We start from the raw sequence: 23339 nt of genomic DNA on the forward strand, positions 1-23339 counted from the left end.
AGGGAAGGGAGGGGGGAACAGACAGGGGGTGGGCGGGCGGCGGGCTCCCAGCCTCTCACAGGATGGAAATTCCTGGTGTCCGCTGGGAGGGCGCGCGTGTGAAAGGCGCATTGATGCAGCCGGAGGCAGCAGCGGCTGCTGAGCGCGCCGGGGCCAGACACTGACCAATTCAGCAGACCGCCACCCCCTCTTTCTAGCCGGCCAGAGTTCAGCCGCGCCCCACGGCCGCTCACTCGGCGGGACCATGCGCTCCTCCAACCAGGCTGCTGCCTCTGCTTCTTCCCGGCTGCACCTCTGTCTCCTGCAGCTCCTGTTGCTGCTGCTTTGGCCGGCTCCTTTGGGCGGCATGGAGAACCCCAAAGGAAAGCAGAAATCGCAGCTCCGCCCCAGGGAGGTGGTGGACCTGGTGAGCCCGTCTCATCCCGTCCAGTCCAGTCTGCCCCATCCAGTCCTGTGGGAGGGCTGAGGGCCCAGGGAGTTGGGAAGTAGAGGCGAGTTGGAATCGCTGGGGGATAGGGAGTAGATGGAGGTGATGGAAACTGGCCCCAGCTGCGGTGGGGCGACCGGGGCTGTATTGGCAGAGCTGGAGAGGGAGCTCAGGCCCCTGAGCCTGGAAAAATGATCAAAAGCTACAGATGGTACAGTTGAATGTCTCTGCCCGTTTGTCCCGTTGCCTTTTCTATGCGTATGTCTGCTTGCCCGCTTGCCCATCTATATGTGTGTCTGCCTGCCTACATAACTGACGAGATGGGGGGAAGGGTCATCCAATGTCTGTCTACGTGGAAGGGTGATGTGCTACGAGGCTTGGGATTCTGGAGAGGGAAATTAACTTGAAGAGGGAGAAATCTTAGAGTAGCAATGGCATTGCTACAGTGAAGAAGGAGGAGGATCTTTCGCTACCCATTAGGATCAGCACCTTTAGGGTTCAAGGCACCAGGGGTTAGTTAGTTTTACACCTGGACGATGCAATGAAGCGGAACTTTCCTGGAGCTCCCTATTGGTTACTACCGAAATATCTGGAAGCTTTGTTAGTTACTAGAAGAGACTCCAAGAGGCTTTGAATTCTAAGGACTTGGTTCAGATCTCAGCTCTGCTGTTTAATACCTCTGCACCTCTGGACAAGTCACTTAAAACTGGGCTTCACTTTCCTAATTTGTAAAATGAAAAGGCCAGACTAGGTGATCTCTGAGGATATAAATCTTATGGTTCTATGTATTAAGGGCTCCTTTGATCTTGGACATATCTTCTTGCCCCTGGTGTTTGTGTCAGTAAAAAAATTGTGTGGTAAGGCAGTTTTTCTGTCTCCTCCTGGTTTCCATTAAGACCTAGTTTATTTATAGGAGAAAAGTGGTTTAAGGAAGTAGATTTTTTTTCTTTTTGCTCTCCTCAAGGCTTCTCTTTAAGAATGGTGTTATTTTTTGGTGAAATTACTTTGTATATATTTTGTACTTATATGTATATCCATTTATAATCTCACCAGAGAGAACACAAGCAACTTGATAGCAGAGATAGTTTTCTTTCTTATCTTTGTATTTCCAGTGTCTAGCACAATCATATCCCTCACCTCAATTTTTCCCAGACTGGTCCTAACAAAAAACTGTTTGGAATTTTAGGCAATTCCTAAGGTGGCTAGAAAGGCTATGCATTTGACAAACCGTGGTTCAACTCAGCAAAATTTGCCTGTTAATATTTAGAAAACTGATTTTTCCATCCTCCCTTACCCAGAACTTTTGCTTCCTGACCATTGCTGTGGTCACCAAAAAGCAGTAAATTACTGCTCCTACTCTCCACATAGATGTTCCATAGGGACTCATCTATCCTAGTCTTCAAATTACAAAGGAAGTTAGACAAAGTGGGTTTTGTGGATTGTTATTCTTTTCTCCTGGCAGAGAAGTTCATTTCAGACAACTAAGGACACGTTGCATGGTTCGTCCTTAGTTAGACCACTCTGAGTTAAGGATTTCAGTCCAAGAGAGTCTTCCTGCCCTTCCCATTCTCTTCTCCAATTATTTTATCCTCAGACTTCCAAGCCTATCTTCTCTCCCCTTCAAGAGCCTATTCCCCACAGTGAGGAAAGAATGGGTCAAGAAAAGGAAAAAAATACTGGCCAGGCAAAAAAATAAGTCGCAGAAAAACTAAATGGAGCACATGCTCTGGAAATCCTACTAACCCACGAAGGCTTTGAGTACATGGATTAGTTGAGTGCAAAGACTCGTTACCAAGTTAGTCATGGAGGGTAAATTTTTTTGGCAATAGTGACTCACCAAGACCACCAGTCCCAGTGAATATGTAGTGCTTGTGGGTTCAGGAAAAGTCCAACCTGATTAAAAACCACAAATTCTTCAAGTACTGAAGTCACAATGGATATTTCCAATGGTTAGAAGCTTAGAGAGATGCAAAACAGCCAGTCTAGACAGTGAGCAATCTTGGTTGTCTTCAGCTTCCTGCTTCTTCCCAAGCCTACTATATAGCATAGGCTATAGTATTGGATTTGGAGTCAGAAAGACCGGAGTTCAAATCCTGCGCCAGGCACTGCCTGTTTGCCCCTGGGCATATCATATCACCTCTCTCAGCCTCTGTTTCTCCATCTGTGTAGTGGGGAATAATAATATCTCTTGACTTGAGGATTAAATGAGATAACAAATGTAAAGCACTTTGCAAGCCCTAAAATGCTTTATAAATGTTAACTTATTATTCTGCCTTAAATACTACTTATGAACTGTGAGACTAGGCAAGTCACTTAAACTCTATTAGCCTTTGTTTTCTCATCTGAAAAATAGGTAGAGTAATAATATTTACCTCACAAGGCTGTTGAGAGGACCTAATAAGGTAATATACATAAAGGAATTTTGCAAATCTTAAAGCACTATGTAAATAGCATATATAAGTATATTGTATATTAAGTATATGTTATATTTATTATATAGCTATACCATGTATAGCATAGTATTATGGATTAAGAGCTGTCCTTTAATTCTGAAGGCCTTATGACAAAGATTGCTATCCACCTTTAGAGAAAGAACTGTTGGGAGTCAGAATGCATATCAAAGCATATGATTTTTTACTTTAGTTTATTAGGGTTTTTATTTTGGGGTTTTGGTTTTATATGATTATTCTCTTGCAAAAATGAACTATATGGAAATATGTTTTACATGAAGATCAGTATATAACCCACATCAAATTGTTTACTATCTCCAGGAAGAGGGAGGGAAGGAAAGGAGATAAGATGATCTGTATCATATAATGTCAGAAAATTTGTGTAGAAAATTGCTATGACATGTAATTGGTAAAATAAAATATCTTTACAAGAAAATCTCAAAAATAAAAGCTGTCCTTGCCACCAGGAAGACCTCTACTTCTGTCATCGACAGGCTGTGTGACCCTGAGTAAGTCACTTAACCTCTAATTCTCTAAACCAAACTAAGCTTCAAATTCAGATAGAAACAGGAGCCACTTAACCTCTAATTCTCTAAACCAAACTAAGCTTCAAATTCAGATAGAAACAGGAGCCACTTAACTTTATGAGGATCCCTGCACCTACATAATAACCTAGAAAACCACAAATTACATTATCTGTGTTCTTGTACTTTTTATTTTTATTGTCTCCCAATTATAGATTAATCTGGTTTGGGCTATACCAGTGATAGCAAATCTTTCAGAAACTGAGTGTCCAAACTGCAACCCTCACACCGCATGTAAGCCCCACCACCTCTTACCCCAGACAGGGGAGGAAGGAAATGCTCCAATTGAGCTACTGGGCAGAGGGGTGGGTGATGTGAGAAGGTTTGCCAACACAGGGCTATACTAAGAAATGTTGTGTACCACATGGTGTTTGATACCTCTAACTCTCTAAGACTATAAGTTGCAGAAAAGGTACCCATTTGCATTGGTAGAGTCTTTTTACCCATGGGTATCATGATGGTAAACCTATGGCACACATGCCAGAGGGGGCACTCAGAGCCCTTTCTGTGGGTACATGCATTGTCACCCCAGCACAGAGTTCACCAGAGTTCCTTACTAGAAAGCCAGAGGGCCACAGGGCCACACTATTCCCCTCCCCCATCTGCACAAACCTGAGGACATTTCCCATATCACCCACCCCTCTAAAAAGTTCATCATCACTGCTTATTTTCTAATATCATCTTTATACTGCCCTATTCCAATGAAACTGCAGGTCAAAATATGTCAACACCAGAAATTTACTAATTTGTCTGGTGCTCAAATACTACTTACATGATATGGATTTAAAATTTTTTTTGCTCCTCCAGTGCTTTTCCTTTAAAGCAGAAGTGATAAGGCAATGCAGTGGTGTAGAGTGACTATTTGACTTTGAATTAAAAGAGACCTAGATTCAAATCCTACCTTTGATTCTTATTAGCTATGTGTGATCATGGGCAAGTCACTTAAAATCTAAGAGCTCAGCTTCCTCTTTTTTGACATGTGTATCATAATACTTCCCTTACTGGACTGCGATAAGGCCCAAATGAGATGTACTATGGTAAGACATTAAGCTTTGCATAGATGCTAGCTATGATTATTGAAGCCTGTAGTGACTGAAGTTCTCCAGAAATAGTATTTCTTAATTTTGAAAGTATTTATTAATTGACTGGTCAAGACATCCTAACCTGGTCAGTTGACTATCTCCATAATCAGCAGAAAAAAAGAAGACCTTTCTTCTGGTGTTGATTTATATCACTTTCAAGCTTACCAATCAGTCTCTCCTCTTGATACCCCAAGATATTTCTGATAGGTAAATACCCTTTGAGGCAGGAGAACTTAGAGACCTCAACTCCTCTCTAATTACTTCATCACAAGAGGGAATTGTCTTTGCTTAACCCAGAAAATGCCATTACATTGAGTTATAGGGGAATACCACATGGTTGCTAGAGCTTGCTGATTTCCTTTAATCAGAGTTCATCACGTCTGCCCTAAATCCTTTTATCTTTAAAAAAGACAAAGGATACCAACCCATTTTGAAACCTGGGAGGAGAAACCAAGTAGGGCCACATTTTAGAATTAGACTGTTTCATCCTGACCCTGAGGGAAGACTAAGGGAAAAAGCGATTTCACAATCCAATATTAATTTTCCTCAAGCCTCTGGTGTTCACTACTTTCCCTAACATGGGTATAGGTTGGACTAGATGTTTTTGGAGATTCCTTACAATTTAATATTTGCTTATTCTTTAAACCTCTCCTAGGCATGACCCTTCTGCTGGAGTAATCCAGGTTGGATCCACCAAGCTTGGAAAAGCTATTCTGGACACTCTAGCATTTATTCTCTCTTAAAAAAAAAATAAACATAAAACTAAATTAAATTCCATTCAGTTAACAAGCACTTATTTTCTTTTTTTCCCTACCATATCCCTTCCCAATTAAACCAAAAAGGAAAAATTGAATCATTGTTTAATCCTTTCATAGTCCAGCTAATCAAATTCCCATTTAGCTATATCCATTAATGTATGTCTCATTCTGAATCCTGAATCCATCACCTTTAAGTGAGCTGGTGGATAGAATGTTTTATCTTCAATCCTCTGGAACATTGTTAGTCATTGTCTTTATAAGAGGTCACAAGTCTTTCAAAGTTGTTTTTCTTTACAATGTTGAATTCAAGATGGAAGAAAGCATGAAAAAAAAGCTAGCGAAGTTTTGACTGAGCAAGGCCTGAGTGTATGTAATACCTCTGAAAGTCAAAGAAAATCTTGATAGTGAAGGAGCTCAGAGGGTTAGACAAAAGTTGACATCTATAGTTAGTGGTATCACTATGGGGCTAGCTGTCTCAGGAACAATTAATATCCTACCCCTTATCCCAAATGAACTTACCTGTTAAAGGTAAAAAAAAAAACTAGAAGCACAATGATGATGGCAAATCTGAATTATAAAGTAGGTTAGAATACACTGAAAGAAGTGTTCAATATTGCCAGTGTAGTGCTTAGAGTAGATATTCTCGAATTTGAAAATGAGAAAAATCATAGAATCAACACTCTTACTTTTTTAAAACCCTCACCCTCTGTCTTGGAATCAATACTAAGTATTGGCCCCAAGGCAGAAGAGTGGTAAGGGCTAGGAAATAGGGGTTAAGTGACTTGCCCAGGGTCACACAGTTACGAAGTGTCTGAGGCCAGAATTGAACCTAGGACTTCCTATCTCTGGACCTGGCTCTGGATCCACTGAACTACCTAGCTGCTCCCAACGCTGTTAGTTTTGAATGGCTAAATGAAACAATTCATACTGTTAATATACAGTGATTAACTTCTGCTTTACAGACCACACGTGTCGAAAGTTAAAATTAATTTGTGCCCCTTTTGGCCCCCAAAACAACCTTTTAATTTTAAAGCTAAAAAAATTTGATTTTAGGGCTAAAGCTCAAATTTTATCTCCCTGAGGCTTTGGGTAGTGGCTTTCCTCCTTTTTGTATCTTTTGTATTTGGTAAAGACTGGCAAGACAGAGACAGTTTTTTGTTTTATTTGTAAATAAGGATTCTCTTAGGTAAGAAGTCCATCAGCTAGCTGCCATACTAGGAAACACCTGAGCCATGTGGCTTTTAACCACCTCATGGTTACTCCTGGTGTTTGGAAGACCTGCCTCTTGTCCTGATTGAAGTCTGAATCCTCCATTGAGACAGGCTCAAAAATGGGATATTAGGAATTGACAGAGTAGACAGGAAGTCTACCTTTTGTTTCCTGGAACCACAGACTTAGAAGGTGAGGTCTGAGTTTGGGCTTGTTCTGCTGCTAGTGTAAGAAGCATCTTGAAGCACTACATGTCCTGGTAGCCTGGGGATCTCTCATTTCCCATCTAGCTAGCCAAGCAGCTCGTGCTTCTTTCACTCTTTCTCTGGCCCACTTTTTCCTACTTAATAAATAATTATAGAATTAAGATATGGTCTTCAGAGAATTTTAATCATTACACATGTGAAAATGGATGAGAGGACCTTGCCAGAAAAGGGCTTTTTGCTCTGGAGTACCTCCAGTAAATCTTTCATAGACTCATTGGCATTGGCATTGGACGAGAAACAGAAGACATTCCTTTTGATGCCAATCACCTAAAAAAAGGACATAAGAATGGGCAAAATATGACCTGTAGGGATGGAAAAATGGAAGTCATGGGATTTGAAGTAGATACTTAGAAGGTTCTTTTAGCTGAAATGGTTTGGACTCAGGAGTCAGTTTAGATATGGCATGAGCATGGGCCACATGAGTAAGATGGATTGTGGAATGGCTAAAGCATTTGAGAGAAAGTTTCTTTGAAATGAGATGGGAATGGTTTACACTTTTTTGAGAATATCTTATGAGAGGAATGAGTAGTGGCAGTAGTAGTGACCTGGAATCAAGTGGATGGGCCCTAAAATTGGCCACATAGGTGGTACACGAATGAAAATAATGGGCGCTGACCTAGGCCATGGAATGGACAGAACAGGATCTAGTGGAGAGAAGGGATCTTGTTATGAATTGAATGATGCCCACTCCAGAGGGAATAGAATCAGAAACAAAAACAAAAAGATCTTCTTGAAATAGGCTACATGACCACAAGTTTTGAGAGGATGAATAACCTACAGGATAGGTTCAAGGGTGGAAAAAAATGGACATTGACATGGGTTTTCATTGAGAGAATGGCTACTCTTCTAAGTTGGCTTGGTTCAATTATTGATTGAATGGGATCAAGAGTGGATCACATAGATCTTCATTGCTTATAACCTATTGGCATGGGAACTGGTATAGCCTGCGTGATCCCAGTTATGGATTATATGTCTACTGACTTCGGATCTATAAGTGTAAATAGCATAAACTGCATGATTTTGGACCATATGGGGGCCAATGACAGAGAAAAAACTATACTTACAATGGGTCTAGGCCTAGGCTCAGGAATCTAGCACATGAGAAATAGGTTTGACAGAACTATATAGAAATGGATTGAGAAAACCTAGGAGAGAGACAGTTTCACAGGGTCTTTTAGAGATGGTCCATGGTGATATGTCTATGCTCGTTCAAAAAGCTTGCTGGACATTTGCAAGAAACCTTCCCTTTGACTTCTCAAGGTGAACACCAAAAAACCCCAAATTCAGTTAATGTTGCCATATATTTTATGCAGACATCAAATCAGATAGTGGCAGACCCAAGGAGATTTGGTGTGGTTAAATATGAGAGGTGTCAAGGAAAGACTACCAGACGTCGAATAGGACAAAGTTCAGTGGCAGAGAGATTGCTGAACAGATTGATTAAAATGCTTAAGCAGCTACCCTTTTCAAAACATCAATTACTTGTCTTCCAAATTTGTATTTTTTTTCCTTTGCTAACCAAGATTTCATAAAGATGTTTCATTTGCTTTCTGAAGTTCCATTGTTTCCATTGAGTGCAGATAGGTTATCAGAAAGATTCATCTTGGGGGCAGCTGGGTAGCTCAGTGGATTGAGAGCCAGGCCTAGAGACAGAAGGTCCTGGGTTCAAATCTGGCCTCAGACACTTTCCAGCTATGTGACCCTGGGCAAGTCACTTAACTCCCATTGCCTAGCCCGTACCACTCTTCTGCCTTGGAGTCAAGATGGAAGGTAAGAGTTTTTATTTAAAAAAAGACTCATCTTTCTAAATTCAAATCTAGTCTTGGACACTTTTTAGCTATGTGACCCTGAGTAAATCACTTAACATCAGTTCTTCATCTGTAAAAAATAAACCAGAGAAGGAAATGGCAAACCACTCTATTTTTGCCAAGAAAAACACCAAATGGGATTACAAAGAGTAGGACACAATTGAAAATGACTGAACAACAACAACAATTGAGGATGCAATGGCACAATTATTTTTATAGCTATAATATTGTGTTGATATTACTACTTTGGTAATAAATCCTAAATGACCTTAAAAAAAACTCTTCTACATCTAGGATCAGTTACATTCCAGGAAATTTACTTTAACTGAATCTGTCCTTTAAAATGCCTTGTTTTATTACCTTTCAATGTGTTCCTTTCACACTTTCAGCAAGGTCTGCCCCCTGGTGGTGTCTTAGTTTTGGAATCCAGAGGAAAGGACCAACCTTACTCCATAAGGAAGAAATAGAAGATAGCCAGTGTTGAGACTAGAGGTGGGAATGGGGAAGGTTGACCTGGATGGAGTTGAGGGCAGGTGACTAGCAGACAGTGAAGTGAATTAGGTCCCTTGGGAACAGAAGTTTTAACTTGATTGAGGAGGCTGTGAGTAAGGGATATGATACAGTCAAATGGCATTGTTGTTGGGGTTTTTTAGAGGCCAATGATCAAGAGCAGATTTATAGGAAAGGGGGCTCAGCTGAGAAGCTTCAGGAAATTATTCCTGATTCCTATAGGTAGAGAGTCCAGGTGCAAATAGAAAGGATACGGACAGGGCCATAACATAATGAAAGTGCCTCATAAATGCTGATTTTAGAGGAAGGAGGATGGAGATAAAGTACTCAAGGAAGCAGATCACATTCAGAAAAAGCAAAGTCTAACTGTTCAAAACTCTTAACTGGAAGTTTCACCATCAGTCTGTTAATAAGCATTTATTAAATACCTACTTTGTGCCAGGCATTATGCTAAATCCTAAGGATAAAAAAAAAGGTGAAAGATCATCCCTCCTTCCAAGGAACTCATAGTCCAATGGAGGCGAGAATAGCAAGCAACTATATAAAAGCAATCAATAAAAGATAGCAAATGGTATATAAAGGATACGTAATCATATGCCTACATATAAGCATACATGCATATAACCACAAAGGATAACAAATAGGTATGTGGTATATAGCTACAAATTTTAATTTTTTAAAAGGATAAATCATAGATAATCAATAGGGCGAAGACAAGATTTAAAAAGGTTTGGGAAAGACTTCCTATAGAAGGTAGGATTTTAGCTAGTGTTTGAAGGGATCCAAAGAGTCAGGATACTGAGATGAAGAAGGAGAGTGTTACATGCATGAGGATGCCCAAAGTAGAGAGATAGAGTGTCTTGTGTAAGAAAGAACAAGGAGGCTAATAATACCAGATCATACATGTGAGAAAGAAGAGAATAAGATGTAAGAAGACTGGAAAGGTGAGGGAGACCATCAAATAGAGGATTTTATATTTGATTCTAGAGGTGAAAGAGAACTTGTTGAATAGGGAGATGGTCAGGACTGTTCTTTAGAAAGACCATATTGGCATCTGAATGGATGATGAATTAGACTAAGAGGAGACTTGTGGTAAACCGACTTACCAGCAGGAAATTGCAATAGTCCAAGCAAGAATGCCTATACCAGGTGGTGGTTTTGTCAGGGAAGAAAGGAGAGCACATATAAGAGATATTACAAAGATAAAATGAATAAGTGTTGGCAACAGATTGCATATAGGGGGTGAGAGAAAGTAAAGAATTGAGGATGACACCTGAGTTATGTCTGAGTTTCAGGGAAGTCCTATCACCAGTAATAAAGAAATTTAGAAGGCAGAGAAGTTTGGAGAGAAAGTTAATGAGTTCAGCTTTAGATAATTGTGTTCAAGATGTCTATGGATATCCAGTTTAAGATGTCTAGTAGACAGAGTTTTGAGATTGGAGGTCAGTAGAAAGGATTAGGCTGGATAAGTACATTTGAATTCAGGAGAGCTGGTAAAATCACCAAGTGAAATATATATAGAGAAAAGAAGGCCCAGGATAGAAAATTAGAGACATTTTTGATTAACAGACATGACCTGGATGAAGAACCAGCAAAGGACACTGGGGAATGGGCAGTTAGACAGGAGAACCAGAAGAGAATAGTGCCCCAAAAACCTAAAGAGAAGAGAATATCAAGGGTAAGAGGGTAATTGGCAATGTGAAAGGCTGCAAAAAGGTCAGGAAGGATGAGGATTGAGGAAGGGTCACTAGATTAGGCAATTAAGAGATGATTGGAAGTATTGAAGAGAGCAGTTTTGGTTAATTGTTGAGGTCAGAAAATGGCCAAATTGTAGAGAATTCGGAAAAGAGCAATAGGAAAAGAAGTAATTGTACCATAATAGATTGCCTTCTCAAGGAGTTTAGCCATAAAAAGAAGGAGAGTTATGGGATGATAGCTAGTGGGGAATGGATGATTTAGATGAGGTTTTTAGAGATGGCAGAGATATGGACATATTTGTAACAGAGAAGCAGCCACTAAGCAGGGAGATATTGAAGATAAGTGAGAGATAAGAAGATAGTGGTAGCAGTTCTGCTGGAGAAGATGGACTGAATGCAATCATTTGTGTATGTGGAGAGGACTGCCTCGGCAAAGAGAAGGGTCACTTCTTAAGTGAGATAGGGTAAAGAAGGAAAGCGGGACACATGGCAACTGGATGGTGTGAGTTGGCTAGAAAAGAAAAGATGAAGTTCTTTTTGAATGATCTCAATTTTTCTATAAAATATGAGACAAGCAAGAAGAGGGGGGGACTTCTCTTGGTTTGAGAAAGGATGAAAAGGGTTTAGAAGAACTTCGATGATGCCAGGGATCATGAATTGATTAGGGAGATTTAAAAGGATTGCCTTTCAGCAATGAGAGCTCAATTGATGTTCTATTCCAAAAATTTTTAGTGAATCCAGTAAGCATGGTTTCATGATTTTCTCCAACTTTGTTTAGCAACACATATATAGGAATGAAAGCAACTGATAGTGGGAGTGATCCAGAATGAGGTTTGACAAGGCTAGATAAATCAAGGAATACAAGAGATGAGAGCAGTACAGTGTTGAGCTGGTTCAATAAAGGGTGGGGAAGAAACTAGTGCTGGCATGAAGTTCTGGGGGGAAAAAACCAAAAGGGTTAAGGGACTGGAGCTCATGATGTGGATGAAGAATAGGTTTTGAAATTGAAAAGGTGTTATAAGCTTTAGTGATGACAATAATACAAAAGAAAATATCAAAATAAGGCATAATGGTTTCTTTACCTCTGTGCCGTTTGAAATACAAACCCCAATAGTCTACATATTCCATATTTTGCCAAGGAACATGAATAATATTTTTAGGATGAAAAGTAAATCCAAATAGAACTCAAACTTCACCTGTAGCTTACTTTTCAGCTGTGTCATTAAAACACCTTTTCAAGTTTGACTCACTTTCATACTTCTTGGAAAACAAATAAGCAGCATCCATATCCATATCCATATCTCTCCCTCTCTCTATATATATGCATAAATATATATATATATATATATACACATATATACCTACACACATATAGAAATATATTTATAATGCAGATTATAAATATATAATCATAAATATCATATAAATATCATATATAATGTAATATTAAAATAATATAAATATATGCATCTATATATACATTTTAAAAAATAAATTGTGATGCCCCAAATCATGAGAGAATTCTGTTCCAGAGGAAGAAGGTTCTTTTAGTGTCAATGAAACACACTGGAAGGAGAAGCAGTATGCTTACTGGCAAACTCAAGAAGTGTAACGATTCATCTCTGGCCCCTAGTGATCTGACCAAATTCTGTTTCTAAATAAAAAGAATTGAAGCATTCAATCCAATTTTAAACAATATTTCAGCAACTGTCATTTGCAACTTTCTTTGATCAATGCTAGGGTTATAAAGATATAATAAAAAAATCAATTACTGCCTTCTACAGGCTTACATTTGAGAAAGTAAAGAAGGAGGGAGAGGATTCTACTAAAAGCGTAACACATAAGGCAATCCTTAAAGGAAGTCTAGAATTCTATGGAGATGAGGAGAGAATAATTTTCCTGGCATGGAAGACAGTTTGGCAAAGAAGGAAGGTGAAAGATGAGATTCCAAGTAGAAGGGATGACCAGTAGATTAGTTAAGACTAGAACATAAAGCACACAAAAGGAAGTATTGTGAACAGAGCTGGGAAGATATGCAGTAACCAGATTGTAAAACAAGCTAAGATGTTGGCATTTTATCTTAGATCTAGGAGGGAGCCACTGAACTTTCTTTAGAAGAGAAGTGATACAACCAATCCTGTGCCTTAGGAAGGTTATTTGGACAGCTATGTGGAGGATTGGAGATGGGGAAGACTGGAAGCTGGCAGCCTAATTAGGAGGTAGTCACACTGTACCAGGAAGGAGGAGGTGGCAGTGTCAGCAGTGCATAAAGAGGGGAGTAGGAGGTGAGTGATCTTTAGGAAGTAGAATTGGTGAGACTGGGTGTCCAAATGGATCTGTGAGATGAAGGAAAGGGAAATCAAGACAGATATTGCAAGCCTAGGTGGCTAGAATACTGCTGGTAGTTTTCAAGGGTCATTGTAACATATAAGAAATTATGTATTTTCTCTCTGATCACAGGGGCATACAGTGATATAAAATAGTAGTACCAAATTCTACATTATAATAATATTTATTAAAATTAAAATATAATATATTAAAATAGAAAAAATTATAAATTTAAAGTGATCCTCTGGTTTATGGTTAGCCAACATAAAGTAAATATTACTTTTATTAAAGTCATGTATGAGATTATTCCAATAAAATTGTGTCAATATTTTCTTACAGAGACACATGGACAAAAGTTGCATTTAAAGGATTCTCAACTGCTGTTTTCCTATTCAGGATGAATCTTTGCATTATAGTTAAACCGTATTGTGATGTCTCCCTTCTTCCTCCTTTCTCTCTCTTCCTAGTATAATGGAATGTGCCTACAAGGACCTGCTGGGGTGCCAGGCAGAGATGGAAACCCTGGGGCCAATGGCATCCCGGGTACTCCTGGAATCCCGGGTCGGGATGGATTCAAAGGTGAAAAGGGTGAATGTCTGAGAGAAACCTTTGAAGAGACCTGGTCACCCAACTATAAACAGTGTTCATGGAGTGCACTTAACTATGGCATAGATCTCGGAAAAATTGCAGTAAGTAAATTCTGAATTTTTCTAAGTTGATATATTGATATTGAAAAATTTGAATTTTAAATTTCTGGTTTGATTTTCCACATTTGACCTAAAGTCATGTGAAGACTTTTTATTTTAAAGCAACCCCCTCCACCACCAATTTTAATCTAATCAAAACAAACTTAGCTCTACTTTCCAAGTATAAAAAAAATAGATCATAATTAAGAGTTACAGCCAACACGTCATCCTGTTGTTTAACCTATAGTGTCTAGGATGAGTCTAAAAATGGTTAGATAAAAAAGTCATGTAGAAGCTTCATTAAGTGAAGAACTTACTTAAGGGTATGTCTATGGGGGTAATTCTTCAGAAATAGCGATAGACTGGGTTTAAAATAGATTGTCATAAAAGCTCATCTAAATTTAAGGAAGGCAAGAGTGATTAGAGTAACTATTCAGATCACATTGCATTGTTATATTTGTATTTGAAATAATAGCCTTTTAGACAATGCATTCTCTTCAAAGATCCAGGCAAACTAATTGGTTAAATCTGCTTCAGAAATAAGCGGAGTATGGGGACAGAATAATGCCAGAGGACTCTCTAGGATTTAACAACCTTGGAACTGCAGTCTGTAGAACAATTTTGATAGTTCTCAGGGGGGAAACTTTTAATCCCTCCCTTTCCAGTATTTGATTAAAAGTAAATTTTTGATTAGGGATACATGAGTATCAGCTGTCATTGTTATGAGTTCAACCTCTGGCAAAATTATTATTACCAGAGAACTGGGGAAAACTTTTACATGGGTCCTAAATTTATATCATTCAGCTTCATATCTTTGCATTTTATTTTTTTTTAGATAATATTACTACAAATTTATTAACCCCTTCCTCACAGTCAACTTAAAACCTAAGGTGTTCATTAGCAGCCTCACTGAGTTTTGATTTGGTATAAAATATAATACTACAACCTAAACAATAACAACAACAATCCTATATATGTAAATATATATACTGAATAAGAAAAATTAATTTGGGTAGGACTGTCATTTATTTTTATATTAGCTCATTCTACCCATGAGCAATTAATGTTTTTCCAATTATTTCATATCTTTGCATTTTAAAGAATATAAGTTATTGCTTCATATAGAAAGATAGCAAAAATTTAGGGCAGGATCAATTAGGTGGCCACCTTATATGAATAAAATTTTAATGTGGTTCTTGTAGTCTCAGCAACCAAGCAAATTATATTGGCATCTTATTCCCAGCAAAATGTTCTATTAAAATAAAGGCCAGATATTTAAATTCTCAGCACTAATGAATGGGCTGATTATTTGCAGCCCATTCAGAGTTTCTTTCATTAATGTACATTTATTAATAGTACCTGTTATATACAGAAATATATGTCCAACCCGAGGGTACAAAGATGTAGACCATTTCCTCAAAAATTTTAAAATCTAGGCGAGGAATGGGGTCAGGAAGGCTTGAAACATGCTTCACAAATAATCCCGATTCGATCAGAATATGATAAGGGGCAGGTAGGTGGCTCAGTAGATTGAGAGTCGGGCCAAGAGACAGGATGTCGTAGGTTCAAATCTGGACTCAGATAACTTCCTAACTGGGTTACCCTGGGCAAGTCAATTAACTCCCATGTCACCAAGGTTCTCTTTTCTAATCTTAGCTATTTTATCTTTTCCTTAAGTCCTAATGCCCTTCTTAAGAGCCATCTTAATTGTGACCACTTGTTACTCATCTGTTTCTTCTGAATTTTGAGGTAATGAAAACTTCAATAAATTTCTTATGACAATATCATAAACTCTTGCTTTTGATACTAGAATAAAGATACCAAAAATATGTCTTCAATTCTTAAGTGTTTCATTATACTCTACTGAATGTTTTACTCATTGTTAAAGCTCTTGATTTTGCAACTTTGGTACTACTTTGATGTTGAAGATGTGCTTCTATTTGTTCCATTTGTGGAAATAGTATGAATAGAATTTAAATACAATGTTTCTTCAGTTTTTAATGTTAGTAACAGCATTGGGTATTATCGAAGTAGTTTCAGGGAGTGTTTTATGTGTTCTAATGTTTTGAGAGGCTTTGTGAGGAAGTAAAAATTGTCTTATTTTCAGACATGTAAACAATAATAACAGGTTTGTTTGCTTTTTAAAAATGCAATAATTAATCCTCCTTCCAATATTGTCACAGTGCCTTAGACCTAAAGATGTGAATGGACTAAAAAAATCATCCTTTAATATTACTGCCTCCTCCCAGTTTGGAGATAAGAGGAAAATTTTTCATAAAAGTGATTTCATACATTACAACATTTATTTTGTACAAAGAGAGACACCCAAACACACACAAAGGATGAGCAGAGTGGAACTAAGAGGAGTATCTTTGCTTTACTTTAAAAGGCAACATGGTACAAAGGGAAAAACCTTTGGTGTTGAAGTCAAAAGATTTGGGCTCAAACCTTGGATTTTCTGTATATATGTATGTGTGCATGTATATATGCTTTCATATGTATATGTATATATAGTGTATTTTGGGCCCATTTAATATTTGTATACATATATACATACACATGAGGTTATATAAATAACCTCATATATCCATATATAAATACTATATATATATACATACATATATAGATATAGATATAGATATAGTGTGTGTGTGTGTGTGTGTGTGTGTGTGTATGCTGACCACAGATCAAAGGATAAGATTGAGAAGAGGACCTTTGGGCCATTTAATAATAGCTAATATTTGTATAGTATCTTTTATGTGCCAAGCATTTTACAATTACTACTGTGTGTGTTTCTATACATATAAAAACCTCATGTGTATATATAACCTCACATGTATATATTATCCCATGCATTATATCACATGTATATATATTACCTCACACAAACATGCATAATTATATTACCGTGTGTGTGTGTGTGTGTGTGTGTGTGTTTTAAAAATATTGTGGCCTGGGATGGTTTCTGCTTACCTTAAAGGTTCTGGGGTCCCTTCTGGTTGCCAATTGTAAGATTAAACATGAATACTCTAAGTATTTAAATTTTATAGGGTTTAATAACAACAAAAAGTGAGAAAGAAAGAGGTTCCTTCAGCCGAGTGAGCAGAACAAAGAGCCAGAGACCCAGGAGTCTGCTGAACTCAAGCCAAAGGAAAAAAGTCCCCACAGTGTGGGTTTCAGCAAATTTATAAACAAACACAGGGATGCAAGACAAGGGAACCCCAGGAAGAGTAAAGAATGCTGGGAAATGAAGTCCCCAGGGTACAGATTTTTAAAACACACATTTGTGTGTGTGTGTGTGTGTGTGTGTGTGTGTGTATAAAACCTCATGCATGTTTATATATTGTTTCATATATATAACCCCCTTATGTACATATATAACACCATATATGTATATAGGAATATGTGCATACATTACCACATATATAAACTCACATGTGTATGTGTTTATATTACCTCATGTGTATATATATGACCTTAGACAGATGTAACCTCACATGTTAGCTCACATATATGTGTACATGTATATTTCCTCATATTATACACACACACATGTGCACACAAAGAGCCAAAATTGGGATTTGTTTTCCTAATCTTTAATATTCAAGCATTATCCTAAGTAACCTTTCTAGCTCTAGAGCAGTGATTCCCAAAGTGGGCGCTACCGCCCCCTGGTGGGTGCTGCAGCGATCCAGAGGGGCAGCAATGGCCAAAGGCGCATTTATCTTTCCTATTAATTGCTATTAAAATTTAAAAAAAATTAATTTCCAGGGGGCTAAGTAATATTTTTTCTGGAAAAGGGGCGGTAGGCCAAAAAAGTTTGGGAACCATTGATCTAGAGGTTTGATCTGAAAAGGAATATTAACCTTTTCTCTTATTCATTAAAGATCAGCTTAAGGTGATGGGGTTGGTATCGGCTTAGCTCCATCCAAACTCGAATGACTCAGTTGTTTTGTATCATCATTGCTGAAGGCTTGAACAATCTTGAGCATGACTCAAATTTACCTCCCTGTCCTAGACTGTCCCTCTTAAAGTGATAAGCATATCAAATCAGGCTAGTTACTGTGGGCAGGAGAGTTGAAGACAATTTGTATTTTGAAAACACGTTGATATTCTGCAGGCAAAAGAGTGGACAATGTAGTCTTAAGTTGATGTCTGTGTTTTCACATTAGGAATGCACATTCACAAAGATGCGCTCCAATAGCGCTCTCAGGGTGCTTTTCAGTGGATCCCTTCGGCTGAAGTGCAAAAGTGCCTGCTGTCAGCGGTGGTATTTTACTTTCAATGGGGCTGAATGCTCTGGACCACTTCCCATTGAGGCCATAATTTATTTGGACCAAGGAAGCCCAGAGATGAATTCAACTATTAATATTCATCGAACTTCTTCAGGTAGGAGAACTATGACATTTGTTAGAGAATATCCTGGGAGATTTTGGTCTGTGGATGTGGATAACTCCCAAGCCACTTTTTAAGTTTTTCTCTCCCATGAGATGAACGGCTTGCTATATAATCTGTTATAACATAGGCCATGGGGCAGCTAGATGGTTCAGTGCATAGAGAGCCAGGTCTAGAGTTGGGAGGTCCTGGGTTCAAACGTGGCCTCAAATATTTCCTAGCTATGCAACCCTGAGCAAATCACTTAATCCCAATTGCCTGGCTATTACTGCTCTTCTGCCTTGGAACCAATGCTTAGTATTGATTCTAAGACAGAAGTTAAAAGTTGTGTGTATTTCTCTGTGTGTGTGTGTGTGTGTGTATGTGTGCGCGCGCACACACACACACACAGTACTCCAGATAATTTACAATCTTATTTCAATTTAAAAGATATCTTTTTGTGCTTAATAGGTGCAAGCCACTCTTCTAAGAGATGGGGCTACAAAGATGGAAAAACAGTAACACTTACATTCAAAGGGCTTATATCTGACTTATATGTATCTAGTTGGTGTGCTTAATAAATGCTTAACTAACTATTGTTGACTGATGTTTTAATCTAATATAAATGATCATTTTTAGTATTCTGCGAGATATAATACAATGAGAATTAGTCAGTGGATTACCAGAGGCTGCTGCGGTACAGTGATGAAATTCTGATTTTCTCCTATGCTCTTGGAAGGGGAAAAGTAGTATAATCAGTATGAAGGGACACCCCACCCCCGACACACACACACACACACACACACACACACCCCGAATCCATCCTGTTCCTGGATTTTCCTCTTGAATCAAGTTGAATGAAATTATCTTTTCCTTAGGCAAGAGTTTTATCTTTTTTTTCTTTTTAGCTTTTCTATGCATGAAAGCAAAAATATGGGAAACTAGTATAAATTTGCCATGTATATGGCATTTTTGTGATTAATTCACAAGTTAGATTTCCTTCCTTCTTTCCTCCCCCCTTTCTTTCCCTCCCTTCTATTTTCCTCTCCTCCCCTCCCCTCCCCTTCCCATCTCCTTTTTTCCCCTTCTTCTCTTCCCTTTCCAGTATATGAGGTCCAATTAGAACCCAGGACCTCCCGACTCCAGGCCTGGCTCTCAATCCATTGAACCACCTAGCTATTTCTTTCTTTGCTAAGACCTTTTCTGGCACTACACCTATGCTCCTAGATGTTTCTTTGATCAATGAGATAATGCATTTTCCATGCTCTTGGTAAACCTGAAAGCTAAGGTTAGGGGCTGTTATTGGGGTTTATAGGCAGAGTACATTTACATCATTAGAAGTAAGACTTCTCCATTCTATACACAAGTATCTTTCAGTAAATAATCAGAAAGGTAGAGTTTAAAGTTTACATCTGACTTCTGGTTTGGACCTTAAATCTAAAATAGACAGATCCTGAAAGCACTAAGAAAAACTTAAATAACAAATGTAATATAAAGCAAATTAAAAACAAACAACACAACTAACCGGTGTTTTCTTGTTTAGTATGTGAATTTTGACCTATATATTATTCCTACAGTGAGTGCTGTGTCTCTTTAGAGTGAAAGGGGGCTCCCCAGAGAAACCCTAGCATCTTGTGGCTGCTCAAAAGCATTAATCAGTAGCAGCAACACCACTATAGAGGAAGGTAGAGTTATGAGGGACACTTCCAAAGGGCCAGGTTTTTATCACCGTAAGTACTTCCTCCTGCAATTCAGAGTGCACCCCCACCCCCATCTCAGGAGTGGGTTCTTCATGGGACTCTCTTGCTAACCCTTTAATCATGAGTTACCCTGCAGGTCACTAGACTGATCCTTCCCAACAGTGATGATAGGTCATTTCTGGGCTCCTACTTAAGGCACTTCCCAATATGGCAGGCCCTCCCAGAGCTTATACTCTATTGGCATACCTTCAAGACCACAATGAGGCATTCCAGTAGAATGCTAGTGGAAGTAGAAGTCCCACATAGGATAGAATACTCTGCGAACTAGTTGTATCACCTTGTACAAATCATTTAACTGCTCAAGACCTCTTTCCTCATCTGGAAAGTAAGGAGACTGGACTAAGTTGTGTCCAATGTCTCTTCTAGCCCTTCATATTCTATGCCAGAGAATTATAATCAGGCAGCTAGGTGCTATGGTGGATAGCGTGCTGGATTTGAAATCAAGAAGATTTTAATTTGAATTCTGTCTTAGATACTTATTAGCTGCGTGACTGTGGACAAGGCATGTAACTTCTCGGCCTCAGTTTTCACATCTGTTAAATGGGAATAATAGATCCTACTTAACAGAGATGGGATGAGCATAGTATAAACTGAGATAATAAAGCTAACACACTTTACAAATCTTATTATAGATGTTAGCTATTATTATTAGATAGTGAATCAAATGATGATTCAAATTCACATATCTGAAATTTAGGCTTGGAACTCTTGCTAATGTCAGTAGTGATTTTTGAGGCTTCTGGATTAATTTCAAGGTGGTTCAAAGACAGAGAAATTTTAATATTCTTGGATACTCCCATTAAGGATCCAGGTCATTCCACAGTAGCCCTGGTATTGAGAATCTCCAACTGGATCTGTTTGGGTGGGTAATACTCATTTCTCTAATTCATGCATCTGGGGCTGCTGCTACAAATGGACAGTGAGCTAGACTCCTCAGAATCAAATAGAAAGATAGACTGAATCACATTTGGGAAATTGCATTATGTTTTCATTTATCAAAAACTCCTCACTATTGCAAAAGTCCATCTTTTTAATAGCAGTATTCTCATAGGATCATAGATTTAGAATCAGAAGTGACCTTAAAGCTATCTTGTCTAACCCAAGGCCCAGAGAGATCTTTTCTAAGTGCACCCAAGATCAAACAGGTGGTAAGTAGCAGAGCTGGGATTCAAACCCAGCTATTCTGATTCTAAGCCAGGAACCCTTTCCACTCCCCCATACTTTGGAAGGCCACAATTACACATGAAGGTAACCCAAAGGGCAATACAAAGATACATGGTGGATATAACCAGGTTGGATTGCCAAAAATGACAAAAAGTAGCATTAAAATGTATCATCAAGGTGCATCTGCACCTTAAAGATGATGTAGCACCATCAGAAAGGGTGTTGGTTCATATTCTGAGAAAAAGAGGTAACAGATGGACAACCTGAATTGGCATCCATGGAAAGTTAAAATCAGGGGGCAGCTGGGTGGTTCAGTGGTTTGAGAGCCAGGCCTAGAGACAGGAGGTCCTGGGTTCAAATCTGGCCTCAAACACTTCCTAGCTGTATGACCCTTGTTAAGTCACTTAACCCCCATTGCCTAGCCCTCACTGCTCTTCTGCCTTGGAACCAATACACAGTATTGATTTGTAATAGTTAAAATTGAATCATGAGGCTACCAGTAGCTTTATTACATCAAATTAGTAACAATAAAGAGAGGGAAATGTAGGAAAGAGGTAGAGAGCTGATTAGATTACTACCCTATTTGCTGTTTGATGTATTGAAGCTCACCACCAACAGGGGTTCCTTCAGGTTCCAAGCTCCAGCCAGAAGAGAGCAAGGAGATTCCTGGTCTCACCTTATAAGCAGTTCTCTCCACCCACTAGCTCTCTCTCATGTTACATCTCAGGAACCAATCATAGTTCCTTAATTTGGTCACTAAGCTGTCTAAGGAGATTTGAACTTACCCATGTCAGAAATGGAACGGGTCAAAATTTCCAGGCTAATCACCAATGGAATCAAATCTATACATGTACTTTCATCTTGCATAAGATAAAGAGAACCACTTTAAAAAAAAAAGGTGGAAGCTGAGCTAAGATGAAGCAAAATGTTAGCTTTATCATGGTTCTTTTGTATTTTAAAATTATGTGACTACCATGGATTCTCTACAAGAGACAGTTTTTGTAAACTACAAACAGAATAGGAAAGGAAAAATATAAAATTTGCCTTGGTGAGAAAATCATAAGATAAATGGAGCACTAATGAAACCATTTTGCTACTCCACCCTTGCCAAAAGCTATCTTCTGTATCTAAAGTGTCAGTTTTCAGAAAATGTTCCAACAAAATAAGAGGTATATCTCAAGTCAAATTCTTCCACTTTGAAAAATAGATTTCTCTTGGTTGGTTAGGGTGTTGATTTTTTTATGCTTTTCAGTTTTTCCTGGAATATTAAAATTCTATTATAAAAGTTTTTCTTTTTTTTTTTTTTAAACAAGCTGTTTTCACAGCAGTAAGTTCAAGTTTTTCCAAAAATTATTTATACAATTTAAGAGATGGCCTTTTTTTGTGATAATCCATATTGACTGAATTTGTAATCAATCAGTAATGCTAATTTCTGTATTTAGCAACCTTGACTGAAACAACAATACTAACAATACTAGCTGTTATGCACCCTCTCTGCACCACACAAAAGCTGTGTTTCACTGTTGTGAAGTCCCAGGGAGATTGTAACTATGTTTTTTGTTTTTTTTCACAGTGGAAGGCCTGTGTGAAGGAATCAGTGCTGGGTTAGTGGATGTCGCTGTCTGGGTTGGCACTTGTGCAGATTACCCCAAAGGAGATGCTTCAACTGGATGGAATTCAGTGTCCCGAATCATCATCGAAGAACTCCCCAAATGAATCCTGCCAAGTCCTCATTCCCTACCTCCTGTTGATTACATTTTAAACAGTTTATTTTAAAAAACATTTTGTACTTTAAAAAAAGTTAACTTTTTTACAGATGTAGTACACTAGTGAGTATTCAAACTTTTTTTTTAATGTCATTTTTACTGATGTTAACGTTGGTTTGAGGAATTTGTTGTTGGTACAAACACTTCCCTCCAAACTCTCATCCCCAGACCCCATTATTAGCAGCCTGATCTTTTGTCAGACAAGCTATTCCTTCTCTCTTTCCCTACCTCTGTTTTGTCAATGTAGCATCTAAACAAATTCACAAAGGCCATTATAAAGGTTGGAGTTGTTTAATATTGTATGTTAAATAAAACCTACTATAAAACAAATTTTAAGACTAAAGTCTCTAAATGAGGAGCTATTGAAGAACCAAGATCCAACAGAATCAGAGCTGTCTAAATTGGTACTTTCTTTTCTTTCTTTTTTTTTTTTTTAGGTCTGTTGGATTTTTTTTTAAATGGAAAGGAGA

General features: G+C 38.3%; 1 protein-coding gene across 1 annotated transcript; it reads left to right on the forward strand.

Moving 5' to 3' along the window:
- Nucleotides 1-244: 244 nt before the first annotated feature.
- CTHRC1 (collagen triple helix repeat containing 1) lies at nucleotides 245-23339 on the forward strand. The gene is made up of 4 exons (XM_044658229.1): nucleotides 245-406; nucleotides 13587-13808; nucleotides 17978-18194; nucleotides 22677-23339. Exons 1-4 carry the CDS (start codon nucleotides 245-247, stop codon nucleotides 22817-22819), a joined length of 744 nt encoding a protein of 247 aa, XP_044514164.1. The 3' UTR covers nucleotides 22820-23339.

This window comes from Gracilinanus agilis, chromosome 1 (genome assembly GCF_016433145.1).
Source record: "Gracilinanus agilis isolate LMUSP501 chromosome 1, AgileGrace, whole genome shotgun sequence".
NCBI lineage: Eukaryota > Metazoa > Chordata > Mammalia > Didelphimorphia > Didelphidae > Gracilinanus > Gracilinanus agilis.

Coding starts and splice junctions, on each gene's coding strand:
- CTHRC1 (XM_044658229.1), top strand. CDS start 245: ATGCGCTCCTCCAACCAGGCTGCTGCCTCTGCTTCTTCCCGGCTGCAC. Junction 407..13,586: donor CCAGGGAGGTGGTGGACCTG/GTGAGCCCGTCT, acceptor CTCTCTTCCTAG/TATAATGGAATGTGCCTACA. Junction 13,809..17,977: donor TAGATCTCGGAAAAATTGCA/GTAAGTAAATTC, acceptor TTTTCACATTAG/GAATGCACATTCACAAAGAT.